Source organism: Aplidium turbinatum, chromosome 2, assembly GCF_918807975.1.
Source record: "Aplidium turbinatum chromosome 2, kaAplTurb1.1, whole genome shotgun sequence".
Lineage (NCBI taxonomy): Eukaryota > Metazoa > Chordata > Ascidiacea > Aplousobranchia > Polyclinidae > Aplidium > Aplidium turbinatum.
In genome coordinates, this window is record NC_137473.1 from 17,971,347 (window position 1) to 17,996,112 (window position 24,766).

Below are 24,766 nucleotides of genomic sequence, written 5' to 3' on the forward strand. Positions count from 1 at the left end.
TTTATTTTATATTAAATGTCTGGAAACACAACAAATTCCAAAAAAGGTTTATAAACAAAAAAGCAACAGAACATTGCCTTTGGAATGTTTCTGGAATCCCCTTGTTGAATCCAGGCGCTGACGCTTCAAACTATCTTCTTTTCATCAAAAAAAGGTCACATCTTCATCCATGTAATTTGGATGAAATTTTTCCAGGTGAAGTCTCAGTTTTGATGGCCTCAATGAAAATTGACTAAGAACTTTACAACATAAATACACATTGTCCTTTTTCTTCTCTGTTATCAAAATTTGATGTACATACGCCTACTGTTCAAATGTAATTTTCATCAAACTTAGTTTCAAGTATTGTCAATTCCTTCCCAAAATACAATGCTGCAGCTGCACATACTAAAAAGCGGATCTGCAGAAGTTCAACAAGGCTACCGCTTATAAAGATGGCTTAATTGTAACCACAAACTAGTCTATTACATCATGAAGTGTTGTTAAAAACTGAGTTGATATAAAACTGTAGCCTATGTTGTAATAATTAGAATGATGATTGCCACTTTGTAGCTAAAAACAGCAGCATCATTCATTGTAACTAAACAAACACACAAGTGTAAAATTGATTATTAGTGACAAAAATGAAACCAAATGTTTCAATAACTCTTTCAATTTTTTAAATATGATCTGTGGCCCACCTCAAAATGCTTCTATGGCCCACCAGTGAGCCATGGCTCACTGGTTGAGAACCACTGAACTAGCCTAACATGTAGTCGCACGTGGTGAGTGGAACGTAATAGTGGGTTCATGTGTTTACTGAAGATGAGAAACACAGCCAGGGCCGGATTTAGCTGATGGGGGGCCCAGGGCACTTTTAGATCGGGTGGCCCCCGTGCAAAAACCACCTCTACCTCTACAGTGGCATTAATCCAGCACTGCACAGTACGGGGAAGTGGATTGGATCTTAGGATCCACTCTGGTTGGAAAATTAAAATTTTAAAGTTTCTAGCACTAGTTGCAACGTTCATCTGAGAAGCAATAAACCATCTTGTTTGTTGTTACTTTTACTTTCAATTCCATCAGATGAACGTTGCAACTAGTGCTAGAAACGATGATGTCCTGATGAACACCCAAACTTTTCAGTATTCATTTTAAAGTTTGTTACTTGGAAACATCTTTTTTTGACCAATCATCGAACGCGATTAATCTCTACCACTACCAGTTCCAGGTTCTTTCAGGCCAGCCAGCCAGGACTTCTGCTTAAGTGAGAAATCTGGCTTTCCAGTGAGGAATTTTGAATAAAATTAATTAAAGATTTGGAAGGTGATAATAATAAACTTTCATTATTATTATATTGCATTCTGGTCCAGTACTCATGGTACTACAGAGAAAAACATTAACATACTCGATTACTCCCAAATAATACTTTGAAAGAATTACCGTAAGTGCTAAAAAACACCAGCGTTAACATATCTTGGCAATTTTTGGTATAAGTCTCCCCCTCTTACTAACATGAATCTCAACCCATTCTCTCTGCAAGAATAATTCCAAAACTACATCTTGCATACAAAAATCTGCTTTTTGTGTTGTAGCCTATTGAGGCATTGGCTAGGGACAATCTCTATCACAGGGACTAAGTTACGGTACTCATGTGCCAGTATTATTTTGTGTTTATTCTTCACCAAATTCGAATTTGCAGGTTGCAATTTTTGTGTCAGTAACATAAAGAAAAGTTCTACGAAGTCTATATGTTATCAAGCAGTTGATATGTCTGACTTGTTGGATGATGACGACTTGCTGTCAGAAGATTACAGAAAGGTATATAATATTTTATTTATAAATTTTGGACAGTTTAAATTTGAGTTACAATCCTTCTTTTGATAGTTCAATGAGATTTATTTGTTTATCAGATAGTTCTGAAAGTCAATTCAATCGGACTAGCCTATTTAAAGAAAGAAGCCAATTTAAGAAATCTTTATACAAGACAATTTGTTGGTTGCAATGCTTAATAAACTATCACAGTAATTAGAACATGAGTTTATTATGATGTAGCGGTACGGGTGCAACCTAACTCGTACCCTGAAAAGATCGAGAGGAAAAATTAAAAAAGCTGAAGTCGCTGATCGGAGTTTCCGCTTTTCCGCAGTTTTTGCAAACATTTTAAAATTTTCGGTAATGATCCTTCACTTTTTCTCTCGATCTTTTCAGGGTACGAATTGTTTAGGGTACGAATTTGGGTGCATTCTAGCGGTACTAGTATATATAGTGTACCAAAGCTGTTTGAATCTCTTTTCCAATTTTGGTCCGATTTGCATAATTTGTGATATGTATATTAGGGTGGCTCTTATTTGGCAAAAAATGAAAAAAATTTGAATTTTATGTGGGACACCCTTTTAAAAGGTGAGGTTGTCAGAAAAAATAACTCCTGCAAAAAATTTTTGAATTTGAAATTGATTTAGAGGTGGCCCTCCCCCCCTAAAGTTTTGCGCCCTCCTCCAAAATACCAAATCTGCATATCTCAAAAACTGCTTGAGCTAAAGATACGGTTTTTGTGTCAAAAGATGCAGAAAGCATGATTTCCTATCTGCTTTCTGAACAGTGATTGCGTCTATCTTGAGTAGAAAAGCAGTTATTTAGAAAAAACATGTTTTCGGTATTCTAGCACAAAACAGTGCTAAACAAGTATTGTGGCCCAAGCTATTCAATAAACAAAGTTCAGCTATTCAAAAGTAAAACTGGTAAAGCAATAAACGAAATAAGTATTCCTAAACTTTTATGCATTCATGCATAGCTAAAATGCCCGTTTTTTATCATATTCTTGGAGAAACTCCTGAGCATGGAATCCGCTTTCAAGCTTCAGGTGCTATGCATCGCACTTGTTGGATGGCGACGCGAAGGCGATTTATGCAAAAAGCTTGGTCTGCATTTATGGTATCTGTCCGAAGAGATGGTTGGACTAGCCTTGTTTGACTCTCGATTGTCTGTGGAAAATAAAAAGCTAATGGTGGCAACCATGTTAGATGAAACAGGAGAACGTCCACCAAGGAGACCAAGCATCAAAGTAGATGCGTTTCTTAGCAATAAGGGTCTAGAACAGTATTGCACCTCTAATTCAAAATGGCTTCTTCAGCTGTTGGGTGAAGATGAAGCAATAATTATACTTTCAAAGGATCCTGCTCATTGGACAGAAGATGGTGCATTTATTCAAGCTTTACACATGGCGAAGGGACTTTCAGTAGTGAATGACAGACCAGAGAGAGGAGTTGCTCTAAGTCTAATCCAGGATTTTAACAAAATCTTAACTGAAGATGAGTACCAACCAGTTTCTTTTGCAAGTTGTTACTGAACACAGGAAACTGTTTCCAAATTCCAACAAGAACAATATTATCGATTCTTCTCCGTTTAAACCTTCTTTGTTACTCCAGGGGTCAAGGGCTCTGTCTTTTACCACTCTTGGGCAGTGGCGATGTGGTTTAGATGCTTGAGCAGGTGTCGAGCAGCAATCCTTTGATTCGTCCATTGATTCGTCATCCAGTTCAAGCAGACCACGCACACCATTTGGCGCAGTTACAGATGGTGTGGTCTGTGGTTTGTTCCTCTTTGCCACACTCACAGATTGCGGATGGAGCCATCCCCCATTTGTGCATGTTGGAGCGGAATAGTCTGACTCCAGTAGGCTAGCCCGGTACGCAGGCGGTTGAGCCGCACCCAGGCCTTCCTTGGCAAATTATGCATTCCGGTTGGATGGGGGCTGGTGTCGGAGATACAACTTTAGAGTCTTGAGGAGTTCTTCTTCCACTCTGAGCTCCATTTTTTGTCCTCCCAGGTAGCCGCGCTGATGGATTGGTCTTCAGCGGTTTTCATCAGGAGTTGTGTGTCACATACAAATGGGTGTCTCGATTTCAGTTGCCGAGGATGCTCGATTGCTCACTCACAGACTCGTAGAGACTTGAGTGGAGCAAGTGGTTGGGGTTCGTAGTGCGGCGAGAAAGAGACAGGATGGCTTCTTTGCGACGAAACTCAGCTGGTTGATTGCCTGCAAGGACAGGGAAATTGTCCGATGGTGTAGGTCGCAGACATCCTGTCACGATACGCAAGGCAATATGTAAAGTATTGTCGATAATATCGCTTCTTCCAGTACTGACCAGAATTATATTTTGAAATGAATATCGTTACCAGTGTTCCCTCTAAGGTGCAAAAATTAAGACAAAAAAACGAAATTTTGTAGACGGTTTTGTGGTCACAAAAAAGGTTGTAAAATCAAGGTTTGGTCAAGTGCGTTTTTTCTAAATAACTGCTTTTCTACTCAAGATAGATGCATTCAATGTTCAGAAAGCAGATAGAAAACCATGTTTTCTGCATCTTTTAACACAAAAACTGTATCTCCAGCTCAAGTGGTTTTTGAGATACGCAGATTTGGTATTTCGAGGGAGGGCACAGAACTTTAGGGGGGGAGGGCCACCTCTAAATCAACTTCAAATTTAAAAAAAATTTGCAAGAGTTATTTTTTCTGACAACCTCACCATTTGAAAGGGTGTCCCAAGCAAAATTCAAAAACTCAATTTTAAGAGCCACCCTAATGTATATAGGGTCCAACCGGTCCATGTGCCTATTTGAGGTCATTGATGTAATTAAAGCAGCAATCATACAATGCACTTAGAATATACGGTAATTTGAATATGTATCATACTGGTTACTGGTTAACCTTAGTAGGCTCAAAGCAACATACAGGAACTAGGTGAAATATATGTAGGGATAGTCCCTAAAAATATTGAATGCTTTTCTATTGTTAAAGCCTTTGCATCGTCTGAAAGCCTAAACAATAGCGTTGAGGAATGGTCAACTGTGAAAAAAAACATTTTTTTTTTTTTTGGCAAAAAATAATTAAAAACAATATCCTGAATTTTCAGGTTCATTTCAATTTCTCGCCATCCCCCCCGAATAATGGCTTGCAACCCCCAGGTTGAAAATTCTTGATTTAATTGTTGCTGAAAAACAATCTAAACAAGTTTAAATACATTGTTCATCAATCTCAGACCTTAGCTGTCATGCTACTAACAACAGAAACTTTTTTTATATGATAAGATTGTATACTATTTTCACAGAAAGATGATGACTTTGATGATGATTTTGATGAGGAAAATTTGCTTTACGGAAGTGATGATGAACATGAGCTACTTAATACCACTCCACCTACAAACATAAATCCTGATCCCAGTCCCACATATACTTCTCAACAACCAATCACCTTTGATGCAAGCAATACTGAATTCGCTGAGCAAGTATGCCATCTGTGATATTTTTGATATCTTTAACTCTTGCAACATGTTACATTTGTCTCACTGTTCAGAAGACAGAAAGTATGCACTTTAATCGCAAGAAAGTGCTGCTTTGACAGCTGCTAGATACCTATAGGTGTTAATATGCTATTGTTGCATTAGAAATGTGTTATCAGAGTAAAGATTCATAAAGGATGTGGTTGTCGTGTGAGAAAAATATAAAAGATATATATATCATACAGTTTAATTGCATCAGGGCGGGTCAGATTTACTAGTCTCAACTTTGGCTTTCTGTTTCTAGTGATGTTTATTTACCATCAAAAATCTTGATCCCCACTCTCACATCAATGATTTGTAATGTTTTATTATTTTCATCAGACATCTTTAAAACGAACTATTTCATCAACTTTGATTGACTCTGACTCTGATGGAACTGATACCCGAGATGAGACTGATTATGTGCCTGCTGATGATGATTCTTCGAGAAAAGAAATCAAAATTTACAGAACTATTTCCAGTGTTAGCAACCAGAAGCTTTCAATGGACACATCAGTAGGTTTAATTTTGTTTATTGATTTGTCATGTTGTTGCTGCTTAATCTTAATGCCAACCTTAGACTTTACCACAACACCTTTGCAAAGTAGATTTTTCAGAAAATCAGATATGAGCTGAGGCGCTGCTTAAATGCTAATTTTCAGTCCTTAGTTTTTATGTTTCTTTTTGACTTTTTCTTTGTTGAATGAGTGTCCTATAACGTTGAATTAAACAGACTATTGTGATTATCCAAACTTTTAAAAGTAAGTACCGTAATTTAGAAAATAGATCTGTATATGGGAACTTGATTTCTTTCAAAAACAACTCATTGGTCGTTTAGGATGAGAATTTGTTGCTTGGAGAGGATGGCGATACTTGTAACATTGATAATCAAGGTAAGTATTGCTTTAATGTTTCTCAGTAAATTTATGTTAAATGACATGTTTATGAAAACAGTAAAACACTCAAAGTTTGATACAGATTATGCTGTGTATGTTAAAACAAAACTATTTTGCATGAGCTAGAAAGGTTAGTGGATGGTTCATGTTTGAGATAGGTATGTCCTGAGACCAACCAAACCTAACAAAACCGTGCTAAAATTTTTCTGCTTTAATTGGGCAAAAAATACACACCTAGCTTATACCCAAAAAAACAGTTCAATGAGCAGAAAGGCTTCTTAGATAAATACAGTAAATTGGCACATAATAAGATTGAGTTAATACAGAAAAGTCTGTTATGTAACAAGTTGAGGTTCAGGTGGGTTGCTTTTTATTCCACTGCTTCCTTGATCAATCGGTTTTATTACAAGCTTTGAGTTAAAATCCTGATTTCTAGAAAATACCGAGTGTGTATTGTAGAGACTCATACCGAGTCCACTATATATATATATATATCATGAATAGCCTAATCAATTTTATCATTGTTGTATTTTTACTAGACTTGTATAAATTAACAGATGACAGAATAAGGCAAACCCAGGCAAAATAAGTCGAAGTGAAATATTGTAGATTGCATTACAGGAGTAGACTCGCATAAACTAAAGTGATGTTAAACGATATTAAAAACATACTTCTATGTAACTGGGGTTTTTTTTTTCAGTCATTTATCGGTCATTGACCGATTTTTTAGCAAAATATCTGAAAAAAAAATATATAGTCAATTTGGTCAAAATGTCCGAAAAAATATATAGTCAATTGGTCATTCTTACTTGTTTTTATTCCTTTCCGTTGTAAAATGACCGAATTTTTTCAAGTCATTTCGGACAAATGACCGAAAAGTCTCAGTGAAAAAAAAAACCCAGCATAGGTTAGCACTAACCATTTCGACACTACGTAGGTTTTTTATATACGGTATATATCTTTTTTTATCAGAAGATAAACTTCTAGATGAAGACGAAGAAAGTGACGATGATGAACCAGATAAAAGGGATCGATTCAAATCGGAAAGGGGCGATAAACAGATATCTGTTAGTTCCAAAAGGTAGGCCCGTTTTTCAAACTTGTTTTATTTTCAATATATACTGTACATTATGCGGTTGCAATTTACATGAAATGCTGGTGATGTTCGAATAATTAGTAGTTAAAAATCAAAAATGAATTCACAGAAACTACATGAATGCGTGCAACAATCGCTAAATTAAAGAATTTGTACAAAGATCAAACTCATTCCAAGAACACATTTAAGATAAATGAAAACCCGATGTTGTTATTTTAGGATGCTTGCTTCAGTGATATATCTGGAAAGAAAATTGATGGGGGGAAAGCAACTGTTGGAGGGGCAAACGTCATTCAACATGAATTACAATGGCATTAAAACGTTGTAATAGTATTAAAACATTTTTTTCTGTTGGCAAAATAAAGTTTTGAGGAGGGTGGGCGATTGCTCCCCAAGCTCCCCCCATTTCTATGTCCCTGGCTTGCTTGACGCTTGTGAGCCAATGTCTTCTGCTCTGATTTTTATATTTCAGCAGATGAATATTGAATAAGCAATTTTTAAATTAATAGAATGGAAGAATGAAGTCAGTTTGATACCCAATTAGTTTAAAAAAGTTTAAAATGCATGGGAATCAAAATACAGAACAACACTCCTCAATATAAAAAAACATATGGAAAAGGCTATAAACTGTTCACTGTTCAACAAAACTTGCAAACAACACTACCTCAGTAAACAAGAGTTGTAGAAGCGACAGCCACTAGGCTACCGTACTTGATTTTCTTCAATATTATATCATTATTTTTTTTTGGCATTTCTTGCGTCCGCATTCGTTTCTTTTTTCTTTTCTCTATTGTTTTATTTTACAGTATAGTTATTACTATTTGAATAGCATAACATTTGTTTTTGTAGGCCTTTATACCTGTTCGAATGAGAGAGTGTAGACTCGACGTCCTCTTACGCCTACAGTTTTTTGCTCTCTCTCATTGGATGCACATTGCACACTGTATTATGTTTTGTTTTGCTGCCGAACAAAAATATATAACTGTCTGATAGATGTGGTTGTTTTGTGTCACGCAAACCACAATTCACTATTTAGAGCAGTCTGTTGGTAAACTTCAAATTGTTCTATCATACTATCTATTCATTTTCTATCTATTCTATCTATCATTTCTATCTATTTCTATTGTTCTAGTTCTATCTATCATCGGCCACCCCCACTAGTGGGGAACAAACCGACGATGGATTATGATGATGATTGTAAAAGCATTAACAATTTTAATTTTCAATTTTATTTAACAGATCCAACACAGAAACCAGGGCCATTCCTGACACGCTGGAAATATCTGAGGAAGCACGCCAGAAAATAGAAGATTTCAACAAGCAACAAAATGAGAAGAGAAACAAAAAATTTGGTGGGAAAAATCGCAGAAACAGAAGAGGAAATCCCATGCAGGGCCGATTTCCATTAAGAGGTTCGTAACTGTATCAATGCTCCTAAAGCAGAAGGGCATATCTTCATCGATTTTAACAAGCTTGACTATAAGCATCACTCACTAAAGAGCTGTAAGAATCATATTTTCGTGGAATGTTTCCAAAACGACTTATCTGCCTATGCGATGGCAATTAGCAAAAGTTTACTGAAGTTTATAAATATATTACAAAAACATTTATATACTTCGGTTGGATTCGATTGGATTCGATTGCAAGCCGTTGATCTTCCACCATGTTCAGAGATTTGTTAGCTTTAAACCAACAATAAAACTTAACTCAAACTTTTTAGGTGTTTTGTTATAAGTTCCTCAACATTTTAAAATGAAATTGTTTGTCGACAAGATATTGCATAAAGTTAAAGACCATCTCAACCGGATTAATTAAAGCTTATTTCGTTGGCATTGAAAATGTGCCCTGATATGTCTATGACTTTATCATAACATGTCAAGTTTACCATTCAGAGTTTTTCTTTTACTCTAACTCAGCGTTTCTTAACTGGGGGTGCTGGAATGGACTGTAGGAGGTGCTAAATGCATGCAGTATAATGCCAAAAAATGCCATTTTATTTTCCTGCATTTTTTTATCTTTCTGTCAGAATCAGCAGTTGTCATATCAATGATTGCTGTTTCGAAGTAGCCAACATGATTTGCTGTTATTGTAGTCATCTCCCAGTCAAGTACGCAAATTGATCCTGAGTAGATTGTGCGAACTCACCTGGTGGTTGCTTTGTTGTAATATTATTGCTCACCTCTCGCTTCTAGAAACCACCATGGCAAAATACATTCCCACAAATCACTTGTATCCAGAGTGGATACAGCAGCCCTTCTTGGCAGACATGAGTGATAATAATAGACTAAAGGAGGAGCTGATTGACATGCAGGTGAATAAGAGTTGTTGGACAAAATTTTGTCCTTCCGCTTGCTGATTTCTGGTGTGATCAGTTGACAGCATATCCTGCATTGGAACGAGCAACAGTGGAACTGATCTTTCCATTTCCGACTACCTACCTGTGTGAAAAGGCGTTTTCCACCATGCTCCAAATAAAAACAAAGGAATCGCCTTCAACATGGGTTGCTCCACGATATGAGAGTGGCTTTGACTAGCACGAAGCCTCGAATAGAGAAACCGGAATTGGTCACACATAAGCAACAACAGAAATCCCATTGATTCATGTGTAACTAGTTACCCAGCTGGGTAACTTAAGTATGCTTAAGTTTGTTCATGTTCTTTCACTATTCTCGGGTTTTCCTATTTCTTTTATCACTAGTGACGACAGTAGTTTTGAAGAATAAGCAAAATGATCAATTTGTACATCGCTTTCCTTTCAATAGTGCCGGCCAAAGTTTAATGGCGGCGCCGAAATTTTGACATGCTTTTTGATCGCTAGCAGTATAGTTTGTATTTTTTTGTCCCCTAACAAACTGTAGTGTTGTTTTAAGAGAGTTGATTCAATTACATATGATTATAATTGAATTTCTGTTGGTGAATGAAAGTCAAATACCAAATCCCGAATCAACTTCGTTAAAACAACTGCACAGTTTGTTAAACAACAAGAGACTTCATTACAAAATATGTCGCCAGCGATCTGAAGGCATGTAAAAATTTCGGCCTCTACTAAACTTTTGGTCGGCACTGTAGTAGTCGTATGTCAACAATAGTTAGGGGGTGCTAGACTGGTCAGGCCTGTTTACCGGGGTGCTAGAGTCAGAAAAGGTTAAGAAACGCTGCAGTCTAACTGTTCATTAAATGCACTTCCCTAAATGCAAAGAGAAGCCCCAGTGTTTTCTGCCACGGTTGTAATTCAGCAAGAACTGTAATTTTTGCATACATTCCCCCCTCTCAAACAAGACGGATGCGGAGTACTCATCTAACCTTACATCGTGTTTCATTAAACGCCAACCAACATCTGTTACAATATTTCCAGCCTGCGCATTGTAGGAAAGATTATATAATATATATACCTATAGCAGAATGTTTGAAATAGGTGCATTAGGATTTCATTGTTAAGTGGTAAAATGCATGACTTGCATGTTCGAGTATAGGTGTGTAAAATATAAAAAAATAAGAAACATCAATCCAACATGTTTTTGCTTTGACTTTTAGTACTACCAACAATGCTCTTATCTGGTCTCGACGCTAGTGTGACAAGCCATGAATGAATGAAAGCAGTGACATATTGACGTTAAATTACATAAAAGTTGTATTTTTAGGAGGACAACGCATGAATCAAAGACAAAAACCTTTGTTGAATTTCCCTCCTTTTCGAGCCATGCCCAGGATGGGGATCAATGTTTCCCAACCTCCTCACTTGTTTAATCGGCCTCCTCCCATCATGAGACAAGCAAATAATTTTCCACGAACATCAATTCCTCCTCCTCCAATGAACATCCGGATGTTGCGTCCTCCTCCGCCTCCCCATTGGAACCCTTTGCTCATTTCTTCACAACCTCCGGTCCAACGTCCCACTTTGGCTGGACTGAATGCTAATCCTTTGCTTCAGCAGCCTCCGCCTCCTATGATACAGCATCCTCTTCCAGTGACCATCTCTAGACTCCCTCCTCCTCCAATCACAGCTTCTATTCCGGTTCTTTCTGTAACAAATCGTACATCAGAAGCTCCTGTCCAAAATGTTGGAAATCCGATTCCTACTCTCATGTCTGCTTCTCAAAGAGAGGAAACTACTGGCCAGCCCATAAAAACTATCGATTTGAAGCAAGATAGAGAAGTTCTGTTCGACAAAGAGCCAAAAAGAGTTGATTCTCCAAAACTTTCAGTAAAAATCACAAGGTAAATAAAAATATTGTTGTGCTCATTATTCTTTTCTTGTGTTTTATTTTTGAATCTGTGACTGTTCTTACTGTTTAAAATTTTGTTATACAGGTTTAATAGAGGTCTTGCTTTTTTAAACCACGACCACATAAAACTAAACAGCTCCGAATAACTTCATATGTTTATTCAACACAAAAAACAAGTCATTGACATTAAGCAATCTGACTGTGCGATTTTCAATGAGAACAGAATACGATTAATAGCAACAACACTGAAAATGGATTCTGAATAAAAATCGTAGCTTGTAGTTGGAAACTTCAATTTTCTCCGATATACTGTAATTTCAAATGGATTTATTGAAGCGTTTTGAAACGCTGCATACGAAATAGTGTAATCATTGAGTACACTTTTAATGGTGACACCCGAGTAACAAATGCTATCATGTGAACATAATGCCTGTAGTACATTGTAAAAGTATATAATACGAACTGCACTGAGATTTATCATACCACAGCAACCACAATGCACATTGCACTTCAGATGCTATTGCAGCCTACACATACAAAAGTTAAGTGTACAAGATAATCTGGTCAGCCAACGTACATTTTAGTCACGAACTTCGACCGTTTCTTTCCTGTTTCTCAAAACTTTGTTGTGTTTGATCTCTGCCTATTTTGTTTCAACAGCAATAATTGAAAAAAGAATCTTGAGTGTCATGTTTCTTCATGTATTATGAAATTATTTCACTATGAGAGAAATAAAATGTGCTTCTAGATTTTTATCATAAGCACTGAGAGCTGAAGAACACCTGATTTGAAATGAATGTAGAAGTGTCAATGCCATATTTGAATGCTTTATTAGAATATATTTCATGTCATGTTTGTTTGCTTTATTTCAGATCTCGATCTAGGTCCCGATCTAGATCTTCATCTCCAATGTATTACAACAGCAAACGCAAAGTCCTCCGTCCCCGCAGGTCCAGGAGTCGATCACGATCTCGATCCAGGTCTAGGACACCACCCAGACACCGGTAACTAGTCGTAACTTCTTTTGAAGTGTTGTAATTGATGTTTGTCTGGCGTGCTTGATTTTTTTCATGTACTTGATTTTTTTCACTCTGCTTGCGAGTTTTCAGTTCTCTCCTTTTTTTATTTATCCTCACATAGTTTGGTGGAATAGTGTAAGTGTTGTAAATGTAAAGTTCTTGCAATATAATGTAGAGCGCATAACAATATTTTTTTAATCAATAGGTGCAGAAGCAAAGCAATTATTATATCTTATTATTGTTAGTGATATGATTTGAATTTTTCTGAATATAAACCAAGTTTTGGATGAATCGTTAATTCATTATCCATTTTATTCAAAAAAGTAACCTCTCTAGTCTCTACTCAAGTTATACTTTTTCCTTTGGAGAAAAAGTCTTTCAGATATTTTACACTGAGTCAAATGTGCTAATCAAATATTTATTCACTGCGTCGTGTAACTTTGAATAATTATTTTATCGTAATTCTTGATGTAGCTTTTCTTACTAAAAGAATAAATAAATTGTTAAAATCGGAAGCAAAAAAAATGACAAAACATGACAGTTCAATTACTTTTTTATCCTTATTGTACCCCAGCTATGTCCAATTTTCCATACAAAAGACTAGAGATTGTGATCTTTGTGGTGGGCGACAATCAAAGACGCAATCTCTTAATTGTAAGGTTTAAGTTTTCATATGTCTCTATTCCATCTGCGTATTTGTAATCTGTAGGTCGCTGCAGCAGATGGGGTGTTTTGACCGGTAGACTCTTTAACGGAGGACAGTTTTCTCTATTAACCACCTGACTGCGGTCATTGTGACTCTTCTAGAACTCAGCCTGAGAGTTGAAGTTGATTCTTGCTTTGAACTTTCTTTGGTAATTGCAAAAGAAAAAAGAGTAATGGCAGGGGTAAGAATCGAAATGACTATTCCCTAGCCATAACCCTCCACGCCATGCTGGCGACAGCGAAACGTTCAATTAATCTACTTTCTAACGTGCGTGAGTCGCACGACTGCAATCAGCTGATTGAAATCTTGCCTTCTGATTGGCTAATAAACCTCATCTGCTGCAGCGAGACTTGCAGATTACAAATTCGCATCCCGTCTACTGATACACAATTGTGACTTTGTTAAAATGACAACTTCAATATCTTTTATCATCCTTGTACGAATGTACGTAGGCGGCACGCGAAGTCCCATAAGAAGCGATCCCGTCGTCGTTCTCGATCGTACTCTCCTAGAAGAAGATCGCCACGACGGATTCCCGCATCGGAAAGTGAGTGTTAGATGCCGACAATGTTTTTGTTTTCATTGCCAATCATTATTGCTTTTTGTTTTTTTTAACGTGACGTTTAAATTATACAGTTCATAAATGATGTAAACAACCCATGTTTGGTTTTAACGTTACGATAATACGATATCGATACTGGGTTGGTTGGGTAGCGTGAATCTGCTGTTTCTACTTACTGAGTAAAATATATATCTAGACGGTGAGCTTAAATTTATACAAGTATCGAAAAAACAACTTTAGTTGTCGTGTATCCACTTTTTAATTAGTTTTGAAAAGTAGTTTTTCGCTACGCATCACTTCAAACTAATATCAACTTTTCTTCAATACAACCAATATCAATCATTCATCGTAGCATATGACTAGGGAACTGTGTTCCGAAAGTTAGTGCAAACCGCTACTACCACAGCGAACCCGAATTGAAATTTAGCAGCTGTTGTCATTCTTTCGTTTTTTAGGTTCCAGTCAAAAGCCCATTGGAAAAATACTGATAAATCCGAATTTCAAAGGAGCAAGGAATCTCATCGCATCAGCTAATCCTCCTGCATCATTGGAGAGCAAACCAACGCCGGGAAGTACTCCCTTCAGTGGCGTATCTCCTGCTCTGTTCTCTATTCCTCCTCCTCCAATACTCACCCAAGCTGCCATTGCTCCTCATGGTCCTCCTCCAAACGTTTCAGTTCCTCTAGAGACACAACAAAATAAAACGTTTCCTCCACCAGGTTTGCCTCCCACTGCAAGCTTTCGTCCCCCAATCACAATTCCTCCCCCTGGTGCTATAAACAGGCCCCCACCTCCAAACATATCTGTTCCTCCTCCTAATTTCGGAAATCCTCCTGGACAAGTTAATCATCTGAGGCCACCTACGCTTATCACACTTTCAAATTCTCCACCTGTGCATCCTCACTTGCCGCAAATGATGTCTGGACCTCCTCCAAGAGTTGAAAACATTCAGCGACCCCCTCAGCTTGGCGATGTGAGACCCCCGTTTTCTGCATCACAAAACGTTAATAACTCACGACCACTTCTACAACCTTCAAGCGGCTTGCCACTGCGACCACACATGGCAAGTGGACGTCATCCCATGCAACGGACGAAGCCTGCCGTACACATTCGTCCAGTCTTGAATGAAAGGCAATCTGCAAATTTAAAAGCAAGGTTGGGAATAGATGGCAGGCAGCTTGCATCTGGGTAAGTCGAATACCTTTAAAAACAAGATTCATTTAATACTCATCACTCCAATGGCATAGCCAGATGAGAGCATTGTCGAAAACGATTTATTTCTAGTCAGCTTTTTGTTTATTGGGATTGCGCGGCTTTGCTCGTAAACCTGCCTTCACATTTCCAGTTCTTTTGTGCTTGTAGTCTGAATAAAATACTGTTTTCCTTGTCCCTGGACAAGCTAAACATACCAATACTACCTAAGTCTCCACTTAACATCAAACGTATCATGTTTTCTGTGGTTGAAAGATTTCATGTTTCCATTTTATACAAAGAACCATTAGCTGTGCCGCCACAACTCCTTTTCCGCGCTAATGTTGTATGTCAATCAGTTAATCTGTGGATTTATTTTGTTTGCTATGCTGTTGCTCGCGTATCACTTTTGTTGTTACTTCTAGAACCATCACCAGAACAATCAATGCGCAAAAGTTTCCCAAACCATCCTCTCGTTTGAAGCCTCCTCCTAATGCAGGGAGTAAAATCAACCAGCAGGTTTGTCGCTCTTACATGATATTAGCTTTGCTCCCTCCTGGTTTCGAACTTCATTTTTGTAACTTTTTAGTTTATAGCAGAGAGCAAGACTTAGTGAAGAAAAATATCCATATGCTACATTTTTTCTTTTAATGTCAAAATGGTATATTGTTATTAAGCTGTATTTTTTGTAATTATAATACCGGTCTGCCACTATTTGGAGAATCCGATTCGGAGAAGGGATTCAGAGAAATCCCAGTTCGGAGAAAGCCTTTTTCGGAAAATTCTAACTAAAGAAAGTAAAGAAAAAAAAGTTATCAAAGGGCGTTTCATTATTAACAATAGAGGTTAATTTAATAAACTCTCAGCCACAAACACAGTGGTCAAATAGGAAGTAATTAAGTAAAGTGTCAGCGAAAGACTCAACTTAAGTCTCGGCAAAAAAATGTACAGTTATCAAACGTGAAACGGCCTTCGAAACTACCGTGCCGGTAGACCATGTTAGACCGACTTCCACTAGCCAACATTTCTCTTTGCCGTTGGTATTCGAATGTTTTTCTCTTCACTCGCATTTGCAATATTTTTTCACCAACTAAACAAAGTATAGGCGTCGCTGTCAACCTATGAAAACTCGAAAACTAGCTCTACACCGACGTGGGAAGCAGTGCATTTAGATACAACTGCAAATATGTTTCCGGTCCTTGTTTGCGGTGTTCTTTGAGTGAACGCAAAAAAAACACGATATCAATTAGCGGATTTTTTTATTTTGGTTGCCGGGCCCGAGAATTTGGCCGCCGGGAAGCATCTCTGGTAGGCTATGCTTGGTCTCAGGAAAAATAAACGAGCTTGGAGGCCTGCTAGAGTAGCCTAGTTAGGCCTACATCGAATCTGATTCTATATATTTCTGCCATAGGAAATAAAGAAAACGCAAAATAAAGTCAAAGTTTTGTTTGCGACAACAGATTATAGCTTTCCCAATTCCCATTAAAATGTACGCTTTTTGCAGTTGTACACTGTGTGTATTTATTTTCTTTGTCTGAATTCAAAAGAAACGATATTGTGTTGTGGGAATAAAATACAGTGACATAACCAACAAAAGAAAAAGTTACCAAGCGTAATGTTTTAAGACATGCATGCAAAGATCCAATTCTAAATTGCCCATCCATACTTGTTACGCATGAATCGTTACCACGGTCGACATATCAGTGGCGAATCTGGCAATTGCTTCCTTAAAATGTAATAAATTAACTTTATTAGCCCAAGCAAGCTTGTGGCTGGTGAACAGCTTTGCAGAATCAAAAGGTAAATGTGTACCTACTCTCCACATATTAAGCAAAAATTTGTATCGATGCTCAATCAACCTCGTCTTGAGCTACTTGGCCTAGCACTCATACTTGTTGCAGTCGCTCTTGCCAGCTATGCTAATAACAAAAATACAGCAATTTGAAAGCTACCTTACACAGTTTAACTTCTGAAAACAATACCAATTTTGACCAAGCATAACACTGAGTGCGTATTAGTATTGAATTACTTACTTACTTGGAAATGATTGTTAGTTTGTCTTGTAAAAATTACTTGTTGACCAGTGTTATAGGCAAGTGCTTCCCAACCTTTTTCATTTCGCGACCCACTTTTAATGCAAGTTTTATTGTGCGACCCACAATGAGATATGACATCTTTACTACTGACGTACATACTGTTAATGCGACACAACACATCTAATTGTTACATTGTTGCATAATTGTTACGTAATGATAACGCAATAATTTCCCGATCGAATAGAAAACAGGGTGCACAATTGATGAAAATGGTAAGTCAACAAATGAAGTGAAGGGTAAGAGTAGCGATGGCGAAGGCGCAGTACTGTTCAAGACCAAACTGTGGCTTGTGAGATCCATAGTAACGTCGGTATTTTTAGAAAATTTTAACATTAAGTAACATTTAGAAATGCTTTGCGACCCACCTGAAATAGCTTTGCGACCCATCAATGGGTCGCGACCCACCGGTTGGGAAGCACTGTTATAGGCTTAGTTAATTGCCTGACTTTTTGCATGGGTGAATGTGGAAAAGTAAACAGAAAGCCGCTTATCTAAATAATCCCTACAAATTCTCGAAAATGTTCAAATCGATTTTTTCCGAAATGGGATTTCTCCGAATCGACTTCTCCGAATCGACTTCTCCGAATTGGATTCGACGCAATGGGTCATTCCGTTATAATACTGAGTGTGGAATAAAGTTGAAGATTTGCTATTTTATTCTGAGAGATACGATTTTGTTCTTTGTTTCCTTCTAATGCGTAGCACTGGAACAATGAGACGTCCGCGACTGTTGATGATGATTATCACATTCGTTTACGGAAGCAGGAGCAAAAACGGAAGGAATTTTTGGCGCAAAAAGCCCGTAGAAGAGGCAAGTTGATTTATCTTTGCCTTTATTGTGGATTCAATGCCTGTATGAAAAGTCGAAAAGATCTCTCTATGATTCTTACTCGTTTCAGCCATTTTTCAGTATACAGCCATTTTTAGCTTTATATCTGGAGTTGAATAAAGTGATTAAACTAAGAAGTAATCTTTATTTTGTTGATTATCATCCAAAGAGCAAGAAAGTACAAGCTGCAGTAAGTTCCGTACAAACACGCCCATGATTAGGAGATAAGTGAAACTACTTGTGTATAAGAGAAGACTGTAGTTATTTACAGGATTCATTTAATACCTGTAGTTCTGCACCAAATCTCAACATAATATGATGAGACTTCTGTTTTAACAGGTGGAGAAATGACGTCACGAGAACTGGCAAAGGTTGGTGGCAACTTTGTGGAGGTTTTGTATTTCGATGACGTGATAAGTTGAATCTTTCACTTTTTAGGAATACGATTGTGACTGACTGAGTTATAGATTTTTTCATTCTGTCTTCTTATCGACTCTTTACGTGTATGAGCCAATAGCTTGCATTCTTTCGTTCGCTGTTGCAGCTTAATGTCATAGAGCTGGTATGCCCTCGCCCCTCATTGTGCACACGAGCAGTAAGTAATACTGGTCTTAATTTGCAGTGTTTCATTGTAAGAAAAATAAATCTTTCTCTGTTGTCAAATTAAAGAACACGTTTATATATTTTTCGTATGAAACGTGGTTTTCACTGCTAGCTTTTGTAGGCCATTAATTAAAAAGCAAACAAAAATATTTTGTTGAAATGAAGCCAGCTATTTTTCGTACGAAACTAGAAATATGTTATTTTTCTGGGTGTGTGGCCTCATGGTGGCAGCATCTTTCCTAACCTCAAAACGACATTGGTTCAATCCTCAACGTGAATACGAGTTTACATTTACTTCCTGCCACACTTGAAAGTGGACACCATGTCCCGTCCAATCAACCTAGGTCTCTAATCAACGAGAATATATAAAATCTACGTGCACATAGAAACCCTTTCAGCTTCATTGTAACAAACTAGAAGGGATAAATCTAATATAAAAATCCAGGCCGCGATAAAGCAAGCCACCACCCCGAAACAAGGTCCAAAGTCGGTGAAGATCAGTAACCTAGCATCGGCCACGAAAGTTCAGTCTATAGAACGTATGATGCAAGCCGTGGGACCGGTTGAAGTAAGTGCTTTCAAGGCTAACCTGCATTTTCATGATTATTTATCGTCAGGTCTCGTGGTCTGAACACAAAAGTCAACATTTTCACACACAATTAACAGCGTGTTAGAAACAGTTTCATACAAATGTCAACTTTTTAATATTGCTTAACGCATCAGAGATGTGAAAAAGAAGAACGTCCAAAGGAGACATCATTGAGTGTGAATTAACTTACATTGATCGCATCGAACCTCAACTGAATCTTTCTGGAAATGATCGGTTTATTGATGGATGTGTGGTTACGTCCGGTTTATGGCGAAACGATATAGATTAGAACAATGTCATTCGAGTGGCTGTCATCAAAGTAATAATAGCAACCACTGCTTACAGACAGTGAGCTACAACGAGAAGGATGGAACAATCTCGGGAGCATTCAAATCACCACAGCACGCCAAGGAGTTTACTGAGAAATACAACAGGTATGTTGCTTGTCATTACTTTTTTCACATTACGATTTCAGCAGCGGTGAAGTTTCGAGCCTTCCCAGCCATTCGGGCTTTAAACTATATTATACATTTTTACATTGATTTAACGTCTACAGACCTTAAATCAAGGTAAAAACGACTGAGTTTCTGATTGGATTTCTTGACTGAATTACGCTCTGAATCGCAAGGTCTAGCGGTCGATTCTCTGTTTGGTCGACTGCTCACCCTGTCTGTTCGACAACGTATAATTTTGTTGTTGAGTGTTTAGGTTTGAGGGTCTATCCGTTTACTAGCTCGCAGATTCACGATGTTCTCTGTCATTATGTTATATGTTTTGTTTTGTGTGTAATACTTTATGTTAAGCTCGCTAAGGTTACTTTGTTTTGCTTTCTGTTGATTTTTAGAACAAGGCTCCTGCTTGCTTCTGAGGAAAAGCAGTTGATTTCCGCATATGGTTGTTATATGTTTCAACCAGAGAGGGCAGTTACCGCACCACTAGTTCTTGCCACATAGTTTATGTTTTATTGAGTCTCATTGTTGCCAAATGTCAAGCTTACTTAAAATTTTTTCTTTATTTTTGTTAGGTCAGCGTATGTTGGCATTTTTAATGTATGACTGTATGAGACTCATCGCATAGAATTGACTTTGAATCCTCATTATCTCAGCGAGTATTCTTTTTCTACTTTCAGGTTCATGGTTGATCTATCATACATAGCAGTGAACTTGGTCGGTTGAAGATGCATGTCAACACAACTGTGGATGTGTACTTGGATTAGGCAAAGTCGAGACTATGTGGTTATCTTTATACAATGTGGACTTATTGTTAGAGGCCAACACGGCGAATTTGTCATATTTACGTTACTTTAACGTCTAAACAACGCCAAAGTATCGTAAAAGTAACTGAGGTTTTGTAAAAAGCGAAAGTCTGTCTTAGACTTTGTGTCGTATTTTAATGTTTCATCTTTGTGTGCTGGTGTTCAACAAGAAACACATTCGCTATTACGTCATTAGTTCTTTCTTTGTGGATTCGTTTACAAGATTGTCTATAACTACATTGGTTTAATGCCATTTAAACTCCCAACACCAATCGACGTTATTTTGATGTTTTTAAATTGTGTAACTCCTTAAAAAGGTTTCGTTCAATTCAAACCACTTAATAAGAAAAAGCCTGGTTTCAATTTAATTAGCAAAAAGTTTTGTTACGATCGTTTTACATTTCGAGGAAGTGGATTGCATTCTCTTTCGAGGTGCGACTCTGCCAATATGGCCGCCATTTTTGTCGGTCATAAAATATACAAATGACACACTGACTAAATTGAGATTACCCCTCACTATTATGATATTGCAGATACGCAATTTTATCTGTTCAATTTGTTTCTCACCACCCCAGAGCGAGAAATCATCATGCAATGTTCATTTAAAGTTATTGATCGTTTAACTTGTTTAAGAAGGAAATGCCATTTCAATTCAGTTTTGTATCGTTGTCTTTTATTCAGTCAAATAGGTGGGTGGTCACATGAGGCACGTACAAAAATCGTCAAAAGAAAAATGCACTACATTGATAAGGATTGATTTAAATGTTTTATCTCCTGGTAATTTTACAGTAAAATCCGTCATTTTTGCTTTGATTCAACGTGTGCAATCGTTGAACCAATGTAAAAATGACAGGTTTTGTTGCCTGGCTATTTACAATCTCTTACTTGCTCAGCTGGAAGCAATGTCGGTGCACCGTCTCGTTATGTTCAGACAATGTAAAATAAGCTGGCGACTAAAGAAGTTGCTTGCTGTCATTGCTGAACTTGTACACTGCTATTTAGCAACGTCCACGCTTGAGTCTGTTTCAACCTGTTTTATGCTTTTCTCACATAGTGCTGTAAGCCAACCTGCAAAAGTTGCCGATATGTGACGGTTTAAAAACGACAAGCTTTGCTTGCTATACAAAAAAAAAGAAGACCCATTTTTGTGTAATGCCATTATTATTTTGCTTTGTACCCGGCAGTTTTTAGATTGTGGTTGTGAATGTAACACGTGGCCCGTATTGCTCAGCGGATGCTATGTTCTGTACGAACGCTTGTTACTTCCACACGCCAGCTGTAGAAAATGTGTTGTACAGTATGATCAAATTAAAATTGTGCCGGATGGGTTGAGATTGAAGGTTGACTACAGAATAAATAAATGGTGAAATTGAAACCGTAGAAACGAAAGAATGCTCTGGCGCTGAATATCAGATATTACCGTTTCGATCAACAGTAAAGTTTCAAAAATGCATTTTTTTTTCAATCCCTGTGTAGTGTGTATCCATACTTTTCATTGTGGCTCAATCACGGACTTAAAAAAATGAACATCCTAGTTTCAAAATTTCTAATTTCAACAGTGAACGCAACCTATTAATGAGTGATAGCTTTATCCCGCCTTTACACAAACTAGACAAGTAACGAACGTATGAATAACTCAATTTCCTTTTTTTCTTGTAGTTTTATTCAAATTGTGCCGTTCAGTTTCGTTCCTATTAAATCATTTGCTTACCATTCTTGAAAATCAAGGACATTCGCTTTAACTTCTTGACTGGTTGCGTTTGGAAATTTGTAACCGGGTTAGTGATCTCGCTTTGCTGGATTGATTTGATCAGTATGAATAGCGAGTGAATTGGGAAAGTATTGCCACTTGTCAATTAGAACAGCACCACGACTGTGTGTTGAGCATCCCTGTTTGTGAGGGTGTACATTTTTGCCGCTGTTGCCTGTACAGTGTACTACCTTGCTTCCCAGTGAGCAAATCAGTTCTGTTTTTTTTTTACATTGATTCAACGAGTAAATGTAAAAGAGGACTGATTTGCTGGTTGGGTTATTGCTTATACATAGAGGTGTTGTACCGTGATATTTTCATTAAATTTGGCAAAAAAAACGATTGTTAAGTTTTGTGTTGTTGAGAATGTTTGAATCTACATATCCGGTGTTTGAACATTCATTCAACGCCCTTACGCTAAATGAATCTAAAAGCAAGAGATTGAATAACAATTAAACCACTTGCGCAAAAGCAAGCATCAGTTTTGCAAAAGTGTAAACATTTTGTCATTCGTAAGAATCACAAAATGATGTTTTGTTTTTGTTGAAAAAATGTCGTTTTCACTGAGGATTTTTGGATGAACATGTCAGTGCCTATAGCACGATTTGTTGGATATAATAAACTCAAAACATGTAAGTATCTTATTTTTTATATTTTCATTATGATTTCAATGTATTTAGCACAAACGTTTGTGTAATTTTTGTCGAAAACAAGCTGAAACTTCACTGTATATGATCACATGTTTCAATATATTGCGTATATTCGTTGTGTATATGATATAATGTAAAACTGTATAAGTTATTTTTTTTTTTCTCTTAAACTTATTTATAACAATAATCCAAGGTGAGTCCTCGCTGTTTTGTGTGACTTAATTTTGTTATGTATTTTCATATGTAGCCTATTTAACTTTTGTGCAAGTTTAACCATTTTTGAATTCTTTATAAGAATAATGTGACATACCCCGCGTTCTAAACGTGACTTGTTCTAGACAACCAATAAGTTCTTTACCGTAACCTATTTTTTGTGCAATTACCGATAAAGGGAATATAATGAATGTCGTTTTACCAGACAACGGTAAGTGGAAATTAACACGTTTCCCCTGGTGTCCTTTCGTACTGCTTCATCGATTTTGTTGGTTTTACATTCATATCACGTACTGTTTGTAGACTGTTTGTTTTTTATTGTGCAGAAGCAACAGGGCGCTGTTTTGCATCAATTTTATATGGGAAGCTGGGTTTTCAATACAAAACAAACTTTAATAAGCCGCCATTTAACATAGTTTTATTTCTAAGTGACAACTATTATCATCATAATGTCACATCACTTTGTGCCAACTTTCTTTAACTTTCTTGCACATTGGTGGCATCAGTTTGCATAGTTTTAAGTTGTTTCAACATTGTTCTCACATGACGTTATTAACCCCTGACTGGTCAAAGCGAAATCGATTTGTTATTGAATGAAGTTCTTTTTCTTGAGTATTTTCTACCAGTTACTACAACTGTGTGGGAGCGATTGCATGTTTTCATAGCTCAGGGTTTTTCAAGAAAATTATTACATTGGTGAAAGTCTCGCCACCTTTTAGACATTGTTTTTTTCATATATCTTTGTTAAAATGTAGTTCGGTTTTCTACCTGTGAAGAAGGCTGCTTCTAGGTGTATGGACGTAATCCTCTGCTAACTGCAAAGCCGATGAAGGATATGGGGCGAGACTCTATTCCAAGGTTCGGTAAACCAGTTCTTTCGAATGGAGACAAGAACTATGTCTTGAAGGATCAATTACCAATTGACGATTGACTCCTCAACCTCTGCGCATGTGTCCTTGATGCTGCAATGAACAGATTATGTTCCTATCCCAGTATCGTTTTCAGAAGATCTGGTTTGCTGAACTTTGGAATTCAGTATACTCTTGTCTTTTTCAAACAAATAACGAAAATAAACAACGTCTAGGGGTGGCGATACGCTCAAACCACCGTGCACAATAATAGTAAAGACGTAAAATTAACCAGTGTCATGTTTCAAAATCTCTTTGTTTTTTATATAGTGGTCGTTTGGCAATTTTTGTTGATAACATGCAATTGTTCTCACGTTGCTGCAGTAAATGGTTTTTCAATCATATATTACGTTTTTGCAATGTTTGTTTTAACATTTACGACGCATTCTACTTTTCAGGTTACGGAGAGCATCGTATGTTTGTTTGTTTTTGATATTTTGTTGACCGTATTACTTGACTTTTATGCTTAAATATTTCTTTCTTTTAGGAACAGGTTTGCGTAATATTTACGCGCTCGGTGAAGCGTGTCGTCGTCTTCGTGATCATGTGGCGTTTCCTTTTTGTCCAATCAGAAACACGCAGATTAGTAAAATCTGTCAACCGTCAGTCACTGTGTGACGCCATACAATGAAGAATAAAAGAATTTCAACTTGTTTCTGTTTGATGAAGTTCATCTTGAGACGTGCAGTGATTTCATTTTGTCATATTTTGGCTGCGTTACCAGACAGTTTCAGTGCAATGGCAGAAAGCACGCTTACTGTGATAATTTATCAAATGACAGGGTTTTCGGGAGATTTTTTTTTATCATGGAAAATATTCCGCTAAATCCCAATCCACAAAAAGCTTTCTCTCCAATCTTCATATCGTTTCGATGAATGAT

General features: G+C 37.2%; 1 protein-coding gene across 1 annotated transcript; it reads left to right on the plus strand.

Moving 5' to 3' along the window:
- Positions 1-1,688: 1,688 nt before the first annotated feature.
- Positions 1,689-24,526, plus strand: LOC145765308 (uncharacterized). The gene is made up of 16 exons (XM_082577110.1): positions 1,689-1,800; positions 5,088-5,264; positions 5,640-5,813; positions 6,136-6,190; positions 7,166-7,274; positions 8,529-8,701; positions 10,931-11,507; positions 12,388-12,519; positions 13,693-13,787; positions 14,258-14,990; positions 15,419-15,512; positions 17,792-17,900; positions 18,258-18,289; positions 18,967-19,089; positions 19,456-19,544; positions 20,240-24,526. The coding sequence occupies exons 1-16, from the start codon at positions 1,750-1,752 to the stop codon at positions 20,283-20,285; spliced, it is 2,769 nt and encodes a 922-aa protein (XP_082433236.1). The 5' UTR covers positions 1,689-1,749; the 3' UTR covers positions 20,286-24,526.
- The last annotated feature ends 240 nt before the right edge of the window (positions 24,527-24,766 follow it).

Bases quoted from the DNA above. Each gene is read 5' to 3' on its own strand.
- LOC145765308 (XM_082577110.1), top strand. From the start codon at position 1,750: ATGTCTGACTTGTTGGATGATGACGACTTGCTGTCAGAAGATTACAGA. The intron at 13,788-14,257 runs GTGAGTGTTAGA...TTCGTTTTTTAG, and splicing joins ACGGATTCCCGCATCGGAAA to GTTCCAGTCAAAAGCCCATT. The intron at 19,090-19,455 runs GTAAGTGCTTTC...CACTGCTTACAG, and splicing joins AAGCCGTGGGACCGGTTGAA to ACAGTGAGCTACAACGAGAA.